The 13982-nt window shown below is 40.6% G+C and overlaps 1 protein-coding gene across 8 annotated transcripts in view; it reads left to right on the top strand.

The window, feature by feature from the left end:
* The first annotated feature begins 844 nt into the window (after positions 1 to 844).
* Positions 845 to 13982, top strand: part of clasp1a (cytoplasmic linker associated protein 1a) — an 82691-nt gene continuing 69553 nt past the window's right edge. For all 8 annotated transcript variants that reach the window (XM_085921233.1, XM_085921228.1, XM_085921227.1 and 5 more), the window contains exons 1-2: positions 845 to 1028; positions 3202 to 3865. In XM_085921233.1, coding sequence (XP_085777359.1) covers positions 3671 to 3865 — 195 coding nt within the window. In that variant the 5' untranslated portion in view covers positions 845 to 1028; positions 3202 to 3670. The remainder of the gene's footprint in view (positions 1029 to 3201; positions 3866 to 13982) is intronic.

Raw genomic sequence — 13982 nt, 5'->3', positions numbered from 1 at the left:
AATTATAGTAATACAAAAATGTCAAATTGTAATATACAGGGTGGCCACAAAGTCACGCACCAATGTTAATTAAAAAAGTTATAGTAGTAACATTTATTCAAATTCAAAGTTCATTACAAGTCTTACAAATGCTCGATATGTTCGCCGTTTGCAGCTATGCACGAGCCAATACGAAATTCAAAGTTCCTGTAGACACGATTCAGTAAATCAGCATCACCATCAATTTGTTGACAAGCATCAGTAATACCACTCTTCAGATGATTCAAATCACGAATCTTCGTTGAATAAACAATTTGCTTAATGTGACCCCAGAAATAAAAGTCCATCGGGTTTAGGTCAGGCGACCTGGGCGACAACTCTACCGTACCTCTTCGACCGATCCAATTTTCGAAATTCTCGTGGAGCCAGTCACGCACAATCGTTGCGTAATGCGGCGGAGCACCGTCTTGCATAGACGACAACGACGCTACCAGTTTCTCTGAATTTCTTGATTAAGCGACCGACAGAAGTGTGTGAAACATTTTCATGAGGATGGTTTCTGTTGAATTGCTCAGCAACACTTCTGTTGGTTGCACCATCACGACCAGATAATAAAATGATTTCTACGCGCTGCTCTGTAGTCAATGGCATGTTTGATCTGAAATAAAAAAATAAAAAATTATATTAACAAAAAATAAATATTAACATTGGTGCGTGACTTTGTGGCCACCCTGTATATGGTCACTCGCTGCACATGATTCTTTCGAGGAATTAACTTCAAGTCAACGGTGTCTCGAAATATAGTTTGTATGTATTACCGTCGTCCAGCAGATGTCACCATAGGATCTGCAGCGGTTCCGATTGTCCATGCGACAGTTCTCCAAGTGCCATCATCCTTCTACCTTCTGCGCATGCGCGCGACGATCCCATTCTTTTGCTGCAGGCAGCATTCCGGGTGGAGAGAGAAAAACACGATTCTTAGGCCATATACCGAAACAACACGAAGAGATAATTTGCCAAGACCATCAATAGTCTTCAAACTGATTATGGTAGGTATTTTAATAGTTTATCCTCACTGCTCGCTTCCTTTCTTGTCCTATTTGCTTTGTGCTGTGCCAGTTCCCTGACGTCTCATTGAAAGAGAGTGCTTCGCGACAATACAAGCTTTAATTTTAATTCCTCATGCAAAGTCTGACTATTATAAACCCGGCAGCTGTTTCCTCCTGGAAGCGGTGCATGTAAATAATTATTTCTTGAGATTTTGATGCAGGTAGATTCTTTTGTGTCAAAAGTGTTCACGCTGTCAAGGTGTTTCTACTTGATTTGCTAGCAGTGATGATCTGTCTGCGAGCTAGCAGGAGCGCAGCTAACCCTGCATAAAAGCACAAACTGGGTGGCAGCACAAATGTCAGACTGCCATATCAAGGGCACTTTAGGTATGAATGTCACATGATGTCATGTAATTCCGTAGTACGCCGCGTGTGGTTGACTTTCCCCCTATGTAATAATTAATAGGTATTGTTATAGATTAACGCTTTGGTGCAATATTGAGACTACTTTTACCTGTTCTAAACTCGTGGACACACTTGAACGTGCAGGAAACACTGTTTAACTCTCGATACCAAGAACCCATCAAGTGTGGTGGTTGCAAATTGTATGTGGTAACTTGTTTGTAATCTTCTTTAACAGTTTTGCTGCCTAGTAAAGGTATTGTCTCAAACAAATGTATAAAACCCACACTGGAAAAGGACACACAAATTTTCCAAGAAGCACATTATTTTATATTGTTGGAAAGTGTTTTCAAGAATTGGAAGGCAAAATTGTGTGTGTGTGTGTGTGTGTGTGTGTGTGTGTGTGTGTGTGTGTGTGTGTGTGTGTGTGTGTGTGTTTGTAGTTATACAGTGGATAAACACCCCTGTGTCATATTTATCTCAAGTTGAGTGCCCAGCCCTCACAGGTATTTCCATGACAGTAGTCAGTCATGCAGCTGAACATGTGAGGGTCTCCTTAGAAGAGGGACATGTTTGAAAAGGATATACAGTAATCCCTCGTTTTTCGCTCGGGTTACGTTCCGGAAAGATTGGTGAAATCTGTGAAGTAAAAATCTTTTCTTTTTTTAACATTATACATTATTATAACATTGAAACCAAAGGACAAAACTTGTTTTTAGGTCCAAGCATTTGTTTAACAAAGAGAAGTAAACACTTTCTTCCTGACAACTACAGTGAAATAATAATTTTAATCAACTGTACATACCTCTGCGGCCTGACTTTGCGATGTAGTGTCTTTTTCATCTGAAGCCATAACACAATGCATCGTGAATGAAATCCGTGAAGCAGCGAGGCCGAGAAAGGTGAACCGTGATATAGCAAGGGATGACTGTACCGTCTTTTCCGGACTACAAGTTGCTCCGGAGTACAAGTCGCACCAGCCATAAAATGTATAATAAAGAGGTAAAAAACATATATAAGTCACACCGAAGTACAAGTTGCACTTTTGGAGGAACTTTATTTTACAAAATCCATCACCAAGAACAGGACATGAATTGGCAACAACAGGCTAAACTATACGATAGCTAACGTTACATAAACACAAATGAGAAACTGAGAACGCGCCTGATGTGATATATTAACAATTATTCAAATAACTATAAGGTGAATAACACGTTTATCAAACTGTCCGTGTTACTCCAAATCCATCAAAATCTTGGTCCTTTGTGTCACTTGTAAACAATGCTACTATTGACCCGTAAGTACATGCGGCGCTGACGTCAGACTCATCGACAGTTGCGGCTCCAATATTTCCAGACCTATACACCAAATAACTATAACATAACAATTTTATCGAACCATCCGTGCCACTTCAAATCACTAAATCCATCTAAATCTTCTTATAAACAACACCACTGCTGACTCTGGAAGTACATGCGGCGCTGAGGTCTGACTCATTGTCAGTTGTGGTTCCAGTTATTCCACAGGCCAAGTGTGCCGTCATGTGGTTTAAAGTGAAAATGACGTGATGTGATCAACTATAATACTAACTAATGTGTGAATGATCAAGTAATAATGTGTTAATAATTTCACATATAAGTCACTCCTGATTATAAATCGCACCCCCGGCCAAACTATGAAAAAACTGCAACTTATAGTCCGGAAAATACGGTAATAACATCTTGAGCCTTTTCTATTAGTGTCTTCTCTCATGTGTTTTCTGCTTTTTCAGGGGTTTCTGGGGAGGATCCCAGGAATACACGTGGAAATGTGATCTGGCCTTCATCCTTCACCATTTGCCACTTTGATTGTTGCTCCCCAAAACCACCGTTGCAAACACTGCAGCAGTGGTTTGGCTCCAAGTAAAACCCCAAGTTAGAGGCACTAGTAAACTTTCCCCAGCTGCTGCCTTGACGCACATGGTGCATTGCTGCCATTCCCAAAGCCCGACTCCATCAGTCTCGAGGGCACAGCCACTAGCTTGCTGGTGTGCTTACAGTAGTCACAAAAAGAAGGAGGGTCCTTTTGGATAATTGTTTACCCAGTCACCAATATATATTCAAGTGCTGGGGTTTACAGAAACTTCCTGAGGCTTAGAGCTCTCAGGATATTATCCAATTATTATCCAATATTATAATCATCCAATCAAAATCTGGGAAGACTGACAAACACAGGGAAGGTGATTCTTTTAGGCCAGGTTGATGGACTACAACATGGAGAGCTGTCTAGCTCAGGTCCTGCAGAAAGATGTGGGCCGTCGTCTTCAGGTGGGCCAAGAGATCATCGATTACATCTTGGATAAAGAGAAGTCTCATGATCTGGAACAGGATCAGACTGCACTTGATAAGATGGTTGATGGCATTGCCAGCTCCTGGGTCAATTCCAGCAACTTCAAGGTAAAATCCATTGATGGGGCTGGGAACTCTGATGTGGGTTCCTTCAGCATGCATTTAGATTGCATGCTACAAGTAATGACGCAAATTGAAATTATTTTGTAATTCAAGATAGTCATCAGAGCATTAAAAAAATGAAAAAATGCATGGCATCCTATCAGATCAGAATTAGGCCTCTTCCAAATAATTTTGGATTAAAATACTGAGTGGCATGATGTCGGTAACTTACAATTCAATATTGTGATATGTGGCCCACAATACAACAATATGATGATACATAATATTTACCTCTGTTTCCCAGCCTTTTGAATTTTAAGTTCATATCATGAATATTTCGGACTAAAAGTCGCTCCGGAATATAGGTCACATTAGCCATAAAATGGACAATAACGTGAAAAAAAAGCATATATAAGTCGCTCCGGAGTATAGGTCGCATTTTGGGGGAAGTTTATTCGACAAGATCCAACACCAAGAACAGACATGAACGAGCAACAACAGGCTAAACGATAGGTATGCTCACGTGACATAAACAAAAACGAAGAGCTTAGAACGGGCCTGACGTAACATTCAGAGTTATTCTAATCACTATTACATAAATAACACGTTTATAAACCCATCTGTGTCACTCCAATTCATTAAATCCATCAATCGTCCTTGTGCACAATGCCGCGTATGCGCCGCATATGTGCCGCGCCGGTGACGTCGGACTCGTAAGTTGCATTTCTAATTAATCCACAGACCCATATAACGACATAAAGTATATTTCAAATAACTATCATATTAAAACAATATTATCAAACCATCTGTGTCACTCCAAATCATTAAATCCATCGATCAAATTCCTCATCCTCTGTCAACAACGCCACGCGTGCGCCCTGACGCCTGCCTCGTCGTTATTCCACAGATCTAGTATATAACTATATTGTAGCGTTAACAAAGTCGACTTCCAGGCGTGCGGCGGCGTGGACATCCATCCCCGGATTTGGCATTTCCAGCCACGGAGGTGGAAGAGAGCTCCATAGAATAGGACCGGGTGTGCGTAAAAGCCATGTCCGAGCCCCATCCACCCTCCCCGGACAGCCACCCGGCCGAGCGCCGGCCCCCGACTTCCATCCACGGAGGTGAAAGACAGCTCCGTAGAGTATGACCGGGCATGCGTAAAAGCCATGTCCGAGCCCCATCCACCGTCCCCGGACAGGCACCTGACCGAGCGCCGGCCCCCGACTTCCATCCACAGAGGTGAAAGAGAGCTCCCGTCGAGGAGGACCGGGCGTGCATAAAAGCCATAATAGTTTTTCAAACCTTCTGTGTCACTCCAAATCATTAAATCCTTCAAATTCTTCGTACTCCGTGTCACTTACAAACAAAGCCGCTAATGATGCCGGTAGTACGTGGGGCCCTTCGTCATCTTCGTCATCCCGTGATCGAATCCTTTGCCTTTTATGTAAACAACCGCCGCGCAGCACAGGTGACGTCACTTGTGGTTCAAATGACAGTAATTCCTTGCTACATCGTGGTTCATTTATCGCGGTTTCACTACATCGCAGATTTTTGAATTTTGAAAATTTGTGAAAAAAATCACTTATAAGTCGCTCCTGAGTATAAGTCGCCCCCCCAGCCCCCCAAACTATTACAAAAACCATGACTTATAGTCCGAAAATTACGGTATGTGTGAATGTTTGCCCCATGACCAGTGTTCCCTCTAGTTTTTCGAGTGTCTGTGCAAACACGCAACCTCCCTGTTGCACTGTGTGCAACAAAAGATCAAATAAATAAATAAATAAATATTGTCAATGACAACTTTAACTTGCTCGGGGCCGGATTTTGTTTTGTGTGACAGCTCGTTCCTTTTCTGTCGATCTTTTGCGCTCTCTCGCAATAATGTACTGACTGTCCCATCTTGAGTCTTTGTACGATTCCAACAGCTTTCAAATAACATTTCTGCTGAATGTGACGCTTGAGGTAGTCCAACTTCCATTGCTTCCATATTTTTCCCTCCATAAACTTGCCCGCCACTTTGGCTTCACTGCATGTTTTGCAGAGGAGACCTTTCTCATTAGAAAAAGAGAAAATCTCACCCAGTTTCACCGTTTCCTCTTGTAGTTGCACACGCTCCGACAGCCAAAACAACTTAAAAGAACTGCCGCATCTCTTATTTATTTTGGCTTGGCAAGTGGATGTGTCGCTGCTCATTCGTTTCGCCATGATTAGCTAATTTAGCATTTGCATCGCTTGACTCCGCCGCACTGTCTTTAGCTAGCTAACCTGCGCGGCACGGATGTCCAGGACACATATGTCATACATATATGTAGCGTAAGTAAACCATATCATACATACATATCATACATACATGGACACCTGTCAATTACTGATTTACACCACAAAAAGGCACAGAAAGAAAATAATTCTTCCACTTAATTCGATTAGATTACGTCTACCATTAGATATTAATCAGTCAATCAGTTTATGCTGAATTTTATGTTGTGCGCAGCATGGAGTTTCTTGCGCGACCAGTGCGCAATTGCGCAGCTGCACAGCTTAGAGAGAACACTGTCCAAGACAGTCCCTTTTAAGATTTGACTTAAATTTAGTGGCTCAAATGACCAAAATGATCCCGATCATTAGTGACTAACTCAAGATTAGTTCTACTACTTCCTTATACTGAACCAAGTTTACAACCACTAATGCTATTAGTTTATCTTTTTATGTAGCTTAAAATTTAAAACCAATGGAGCAATCGATAGAGCCAATGACCACATTTTCAAAGTCTAAACTTCAAGGCAACAAGTAGACATGTGGGTTTTAGTGCATTGATTTCAACTAGTCAACAACAACCAAACAGGTAATGAAAATTGCATTCATGCAGAATAAATTTCAATTTTGTGACCACGTGCTTGTCAGTGACCCACACCCTTACTGAGATGAAGCACCCCTGAACCATTTCACGTTCGCTAATTTTGTCACTTCAGGTAACCCCCTGCTTCAGTCTTTATGTTCACTTCTGCAATGAGCCAAATGCAGAGGTCAAATTTCATGTACATGACAAAGTTTCTTCCTTTTCTTAAAATTTCCCAGTGAATGTCATATGAGCTCTATTTTAAGAACTTTGGACACTTGGCATCATATTACAATCAGATGAACTATTTGTACTGAATCTGTGATACAGAAACCTTAAGCAGACAGCTTTGTGCAATGCTCCCATGCAAACGCACGTGTAAGGCACAATAGGGAGAAAGAACAATATTTGTTTGGCGCACAGAAATTATATTGAGTAAGTTGGGTGTCGATTTAGCTCGTAATGTACCCACATAGTACCTACGTTATATTTGTGCTCAAAGGTCACATCGGAATGTGTCACTTTTCAGGGCAGTAACAGACACAATTTCCAACAAGTCTTTCGGGAATTCCTATGGCCCTTTGTAAACCATTCGAAATATTTGTGAAGAATAGGCACCATGGAATCATGGAATCCAGGTGGGAAAACCTTCGTGACTAATGCTAACCTGAGTATATCTTGTCAGCTAATGCGGACAAACAGCATTTAACACATTTGTTGTGATCTGAAACAATAATTAAAAAGTGTTCGGGGTCATCCCAACCAAACATACCCCAAAATGTTTTCTGTGATTCCCTTCTCCAAATAATCGTCAACCCTCATTTCCAGTGAAGCTGGAACACTGTGTAAAAACGTAAACAAAAACCAGAATAATTTCCAAATCTTTTTGAACCTATATTTAATTCACAATCGCACACCTATGACACCTCGTGAGAATCACCAGTTTGTAAAATGAAGATGAATATTTACGCCTTTTGAAATTGATACCAAAGGCATATTCTAAAAACTGTGGCAGGGGCATGTTTACCACTGTGATCCATCACCTTTCTTTTAAACACTTCAATAACCATTTGGGAGTGGAACAATGATGCTTTTGTCTGAATTCCTCGTTTTGATACCATCACAGGTCCCTCTTTTCTACTTGTTCTGAGGTGTGGCTCAGAGCAAGCCGTTTTGGTACGGTCTCTTTAAATGCAAACGAGATCCTTCACACCCTTCAGGCCGCAAGATGTGCGCCTCCCTTTCTGGTCGCCATGTGTAGTTTTTTTTAGCTGAGGTAGCGTTTACCTTTTTTTTTTTTTTTTTTGCTTTGTTTAAACGAGGTAGCGTTTACTTGCACTGCAAACTACAAAAGTCGCTTTTCCATGATACGTGTCCTATAAAATCAATGATTCTATTGGTTATTTCATCGATGAATCAAATAGTTGGATGAAATTTTATTTTCCGTGAAAGTGAATTACAAAACCATTGTTCCCCATTTCTGACTGTTTACTTGCGATTGATTAGTGATGAAAACATCGAATAGCAATTAAACAATAACATACAAAAGAGATTACTGTTGTTCTCACCTAGATTTTTGAAACAGATTCTGTTATTGGTGCAATTTTTATTGTTTTAAGTCAACGCAGACGATTGCTTGTTTTGATTAAACACAAAAGAGAATCTCTTTCTTTTCACGGATGACTACAAAAAATGAATAATTACTGTTGAGAAGCAGACATTAGAGGATTTGGACAATTCAAAGGTAAAAATGTCTCTAATCGATTACTCGCTTGTCAAAATAGTTGCCAAGTAATTTAATAATCGATTACTTGAAGATTAATCTATTAATTCTAGGGCAGGCATAGGCAAAACTATGGTCTGTTGGCTCGTATATGCCCCGCTGACCTTGTTCAATCAACAAAACAAATAATTCAATTTTTTGTTTGTGGTTTCCTCTAGCAAGCCACACCAAATGTCTTTTTGCACAAAAGAAATCGGTCTTGATAGCCCGCCTTCGACAAATAAGGAATGGGCGGCTTGTGGCTACCTCGACGCTCACGGTGAGCTGAAGGGTTCGCTAATATTATTTATTTTCTACTCTTGCATAACAACGTAACTTACCAGGTATTATAGAAGCAGCTGGGGCTTCAGTGTCTTGCTCAAAGACACTTTGACATGGTCACAATGGATGGGGATCAAATCCCCAACCTCCGGGTTGGAAGATGACCACTCTGCCACACCGTCTCCAAACTTTGTGTTTGTGTCCCAGTTAGATCTTATTTTAAACATACCACATGACAAGATTAATTATCAGGTTGAGTTTTTCCAGGCCACTCTACAGTATTCCACAAAGTTGCCATGACACATACACGTTCTTTAACAGTTAAGTTCTTGTTCCTATTTGCTGTGGATTTTTATCTAACAATGAAGACACTCATTCATGTTTTCTTGTGAGCTGTTCTTGACACGGTTTTTTACATGGTAATTTTTTTTAATCTTGAAATACCTTCAGACTAATCTTGTGTTTAAGATATTTTTATTTTACGTGCCCAGAATTTAGCTGCAGCCTCTCTCCAAATAATATTTTTAATATACTTGAATGTTTCATTCTACTGCACTCATATTTAACTAACTCAAGTTTGGTTTATGCGTATTTAGTTGAGTGTTTTGTGGGTGCTGGTAGAGGTTTTGGTTGGGGTAGGTGTGGGTGTTCCTCAGATAAACGCTGGTTCTGTTAATTGTCAATGTTATTTCTGATACCAAGGCTGTTTATAGTCCTTGCCTGTAGCAAACAGGACTTATCACTAACGTCACAGTCCATCCCGTGGTTGCCGTCTGATACGCCACATCGCTGCCTTTAAGCACACATGGCTGTTGTTGGCTGAATCAAATCTGTTTTTGAACAAATACTGTATATTCTTAAAAAAAAAAAAGCTCAAGGCAAAACCTTTCTGAGAGGACAGTCAAGTTCCTTCATGAAGAGGCAATTAACTGCAGGCAGGAGCTATACAGTAGGCGGATTATTTCAGTGTAGTTGTATGACAAAATTTCACTGGAGATTCAAGTGTGCTCATACTGGGAAATCATCTGGGTTATTGTATTTAATACTGGGGATATGGGCACATTTACTTTATTTTTAATCATACAATTATGTTTTAAGATCTTAGAGAAAAATTTGCAGCTTTTATTAATTTCTGGCTTTCCTTGAACCGTTTATCTCTCTACATGTTGACCAATTACTGTGGCGGTATGGTTTTTTTTTTCCCTCCATGCAGTTTTACAGAACTTAACAGTCCTGTGCCGAAGTGCTAGAGGACCACTACTATGACATTTGATAACCCAGTCATATTGTCTTGGTGAATGAGTACAGGGATGAGAATTTTCCGCGGGTCTGTGGATTTCCGTGTTTTTTTCCGTCGAAAGTATCATTTTCGTGAATGGTGTAAATTCGTCGAGAAAATGTTGTTCATATATGGGTGCGGGGTGTAGGGAAGCGGGCAACGTTAGCCTCGGCACTCACGAGCATTCGCTCGCCCGCCGCGACTTACGGAAATCGGCTTGCCTCTGTAAACCTAACTAACTGGCAGCACTGATGCGACAACATCCGCCTTATTTTCAGCAGCATTTTGGCGCTACTTTCATCACATCATTTCTCCTTGTTAACTTAACTTACGCAGAGAACTAAGTGTTTTTACACCGCCACAATGTGAATTTGCAATTGGGTTTTCATCACTTGTAGACAAGTTATTTAGTGAGATAGATCTAGGGATATATCATCACTCCCCCCCAGACCCCTGGCTACTTTTCAGTGTTTTTTTTACATTTGCCATTCTCATCCCTGATGAGTACCGTGTTTTCCGGACTATAAGTCGTTCCGGAGTACAGGTTGCACCAGCCATAAAATGCATAAATCACATTTCTTGGGGAAATCTGTTTGATAAAATTCAATACCAAGAACAGACATGTCATCTTGAAAGGCAATTTAAAATAAAAATAGAATATAGGCAACAACAGGCTGATAATTGTACGGTATGCTAACTTTACATGACACATAAACAACGAACTGAGAACGTGCCTGATATGTTAACATTACATTTTAAGAGTTATTCAAATAACTAGCATAAATAACATGCTAACAAGTTTACCAAACCATCCATGTCACTCCAAATCACAAAATCCAATGAAATCTTCATCCTTGATGTCACTTTTAGACAACTCTGCTAACTCCGGAACTAGAAGATACGGCGCTTCCTCTTCTACGTCGCTTATGTCAGTTGCAGAAATTGTCAGTGCAGGGCTAGAGCGCCCTCTTGCGGTTTAGTGGGAACATCCATCCATCCATCTTCTTTCGCTTATCCGGGGTCCGGTCGCGGGGACAGCAGCTTTAGGAGAGACTCCCAGACCTCCCTCTCCCCAGCCACTTCATCCAGCTCATCCCGGGGGATCCCAAGGCGTTCCCAGGCCAGCCGAGAGACATAGTCTCTCCAGCGCGTCCTGGGCCGTCCCCGGGTCTCCTACCGGTGGGACATGCCCGGAACAGCTCCCCAGGGGGGCGCCCAGGAGGCATCCTGATGAGATGCCCGAGCCACCTCATCTGGCTCCTCTCAACGTGGAGGAGCAGCAGCTCTACTCCGAGTCTCTCCCGGATGACCGAGCTTCTCACCCTATCTCTAAGGGAGAGCCCGGACACCCTGCGGAGGAAACTCATTTCGGCCGCTTGTATCCTGGATCTTTTTCTTTTGGTCACGACCCATAGCTCGTGACCATAGGTGAGGGTAGGAGCGTAGATCAACCGGTAAATCGAGAGCTTTGCCATTTGGCTCAGCTCTCTCTTCACCACGACGGACCGGTACAGAGTGTGAACATAACATGTGAAATAAAAACATGTGTAAAAAATTTCACACGCTCCTGAGTATAATTCACACACACAAAACTATGAAAATAAACTGCGACTTATAGTCCGGAAAATACGGTATACTGTACTACAGGTTAGCCAGGCACAGGTGCAGTTATTGCAATGCTTTCAATTAGGGTTCCATTAAGATTGGTACATGCTGCTCATGTAAATTCAATAATTTTAGCTTGTTGCTCTTTCAGCCAATATTACTAGAATATTACTATAACACTCATATAGCCTTCCCTTTCCTAATTCCCTTATCATTTTTTTTGTCTGAACGCTTATCTCAAGGTTTTTTAAGCTCTATTCACAACTTTGGTTTTCTTTCGTCTCTGTTCCTCTTGTTTTCTATGTTTGTGTTGCTTCTGTTTACCCTGTTGTAAGCATTTATGTCAGCCACATCCAAATTCCGGCTCGCGGGCCAAATGCGGCCCATGTCTCAATTTAAACTGGCCCGAAGCATTGTGTCATAAAATCGATAATAAGTAGCCTGCTGGCACTGTCAAGGGGACCTGCACGCCCCAGAGCAAGCCACAGAAATGAAACTTGTCCTAACGCTCATGATCGGTTGCGAGCCTGTCTCTTCCGTCCCTTCCCAGTTCACGCGCACACAAGTGTCCGTTTGCAAGATAATCAGTGACACAGACACTTCCTCATTCAAATGTCCACACACCAAGGACTAAAGCGAAGCTAAAATAAGAGATGCTGCAAGTGACACTGCACAGGGAAAGGCAAAACAACAACAAAAATACGGACTACTGGTGAGAGCTGTCTACTTCGTACTAACTACACACTACTGCGCGTCCGCGCCGCCCACTCACAGTGATCGCAAACAACAAAAAGACTATGGATTATTATTTTGTGATTATGAAGTCATTTTTTTGTGTATGAAGTTGAAATAAAAAAGATAAAATGGAGAATGATTTAATTTGGATGGAAAATCTGACATGATGCAACCTGACCTGTTTACTGCAGTCACAAACACCAATATCACCGTTCTTATTAATACAACAATTACCGTGTTGGCCCGAATATAAAATGACCCTGATTATAAGACGACCCTCTCTTTTTCAAGACTCAAGTTGGAAAAGACTTTTTGAACACCAAATTTTATTCTTATACAGAAAATAATCACAGTACATCTGAAACAAATGATTATAACAATATATCCAAGAGAAAAAGCATGTTATTTTGCCTCATACAAATCATGCAAAAACTGTCTATCACATCTTAATATCTGAACATTTAAATATTTAAACTAAAGTGCATTTGTAAATGAATGGCTTCTGGTTCTTGAAATGTAAATGAACTAATCTACTGCGATAAAACAACAAAATTGCAATAACTGCATTAATCATCAAAGTAAAGTCTAACTGTAACTGTAGTCTTGAAACAAATCTGAATAAGAAAAAACATTGCAACAAAATAATGCAAACTGCTACCACTATTTTTATTTTTATTCTTCGTGACAGGGGTTCGCGTTGGCCTGGGGAGTTAAGTTCCGCATTCGCTTTGAAGATATCTGGCGCCATCTAGCGATGTGAATGGGTATAATGTCTAGACCCTGAATGTGAAACGACCCGCACTTTTTCAGTCTTATTTCAATGCAAAAAACACCGTCTTATATTCGGGCCAATACGGTACAATAATAAAACAAACAATACAGCTAATAAAAAAATCATTCAACTCGTAAAATTGTTCATTTGTATTTAATTTGTTATTTTAATCTTTAACTTTTCTGGTAGTGCAACAGATCCTCATTTACAATATCAACCCATCTGCAGACAGCAAAGGATATAGTTACATATTTACAAGTTCATTTACAATGGTAATGGTTCAAGGAATGTCTGTGCAAATGGTAGGCCCCTATTCATTTTCATCTAACGAAATCTGGCCCGCTTTGCAAAAAGTTTGGACACCCCTGAATTGTACGTACTGCTTTCAGATGGAGCTAATTTTAACCCTCATGTTGGTTGAATTTTTATTGTCAAGCCATTATGCAGTCTGTGAAACATTCCCCTTCAGCGTTTTATATGCTTGGCAGCAGGATGGATCAATTGGGTCCATACATCCACATCAGATTAACTATTTCAACATTCTGAAATGTCGAATTCCACATTTCTATCAGAACAGTTTATAAAGGATGTAATCCGCCTTTCAGTCTAAAATGCATCAATATTTGCAAAGATCATAATTTAATATTTCCGGTTTTTGAAATGCCAGATTAGCTGCTCTCATTAAATCACAAACTATAGCTCAGATTATAAATTTATTTTGTTTCGTGAGTCAAGTTGGGAACTGTCTCACATTGAAATGAAGGGAACAAAATCTGTTCCGGCCCCCCGAAAGAAGCTATGTTTATCTTTTTTTTTTTTTTAAATATACATATATTTTTTTACTCAGTG

This window comes from Syngnathus leptorhynchus, chromosome 9 (assembly GCF_054491065.1).
Source record: "Syngnathus leptorhynchus isolate UIUO chromosome 9, UIUO_Slep, whole genome shotgun sequence".
Lineage (NCBI taxonomy): Eukaryota > Metazoa > Chordata > Actinopteri > Syngnathiformes > Syngnathidae > Syngnathus > Syngnathus leptorhynchus.
Note: the sequence above shows the minus strand (reverse complement) of the source record. Positions and strands in the feature narration are given on the sequence as shown.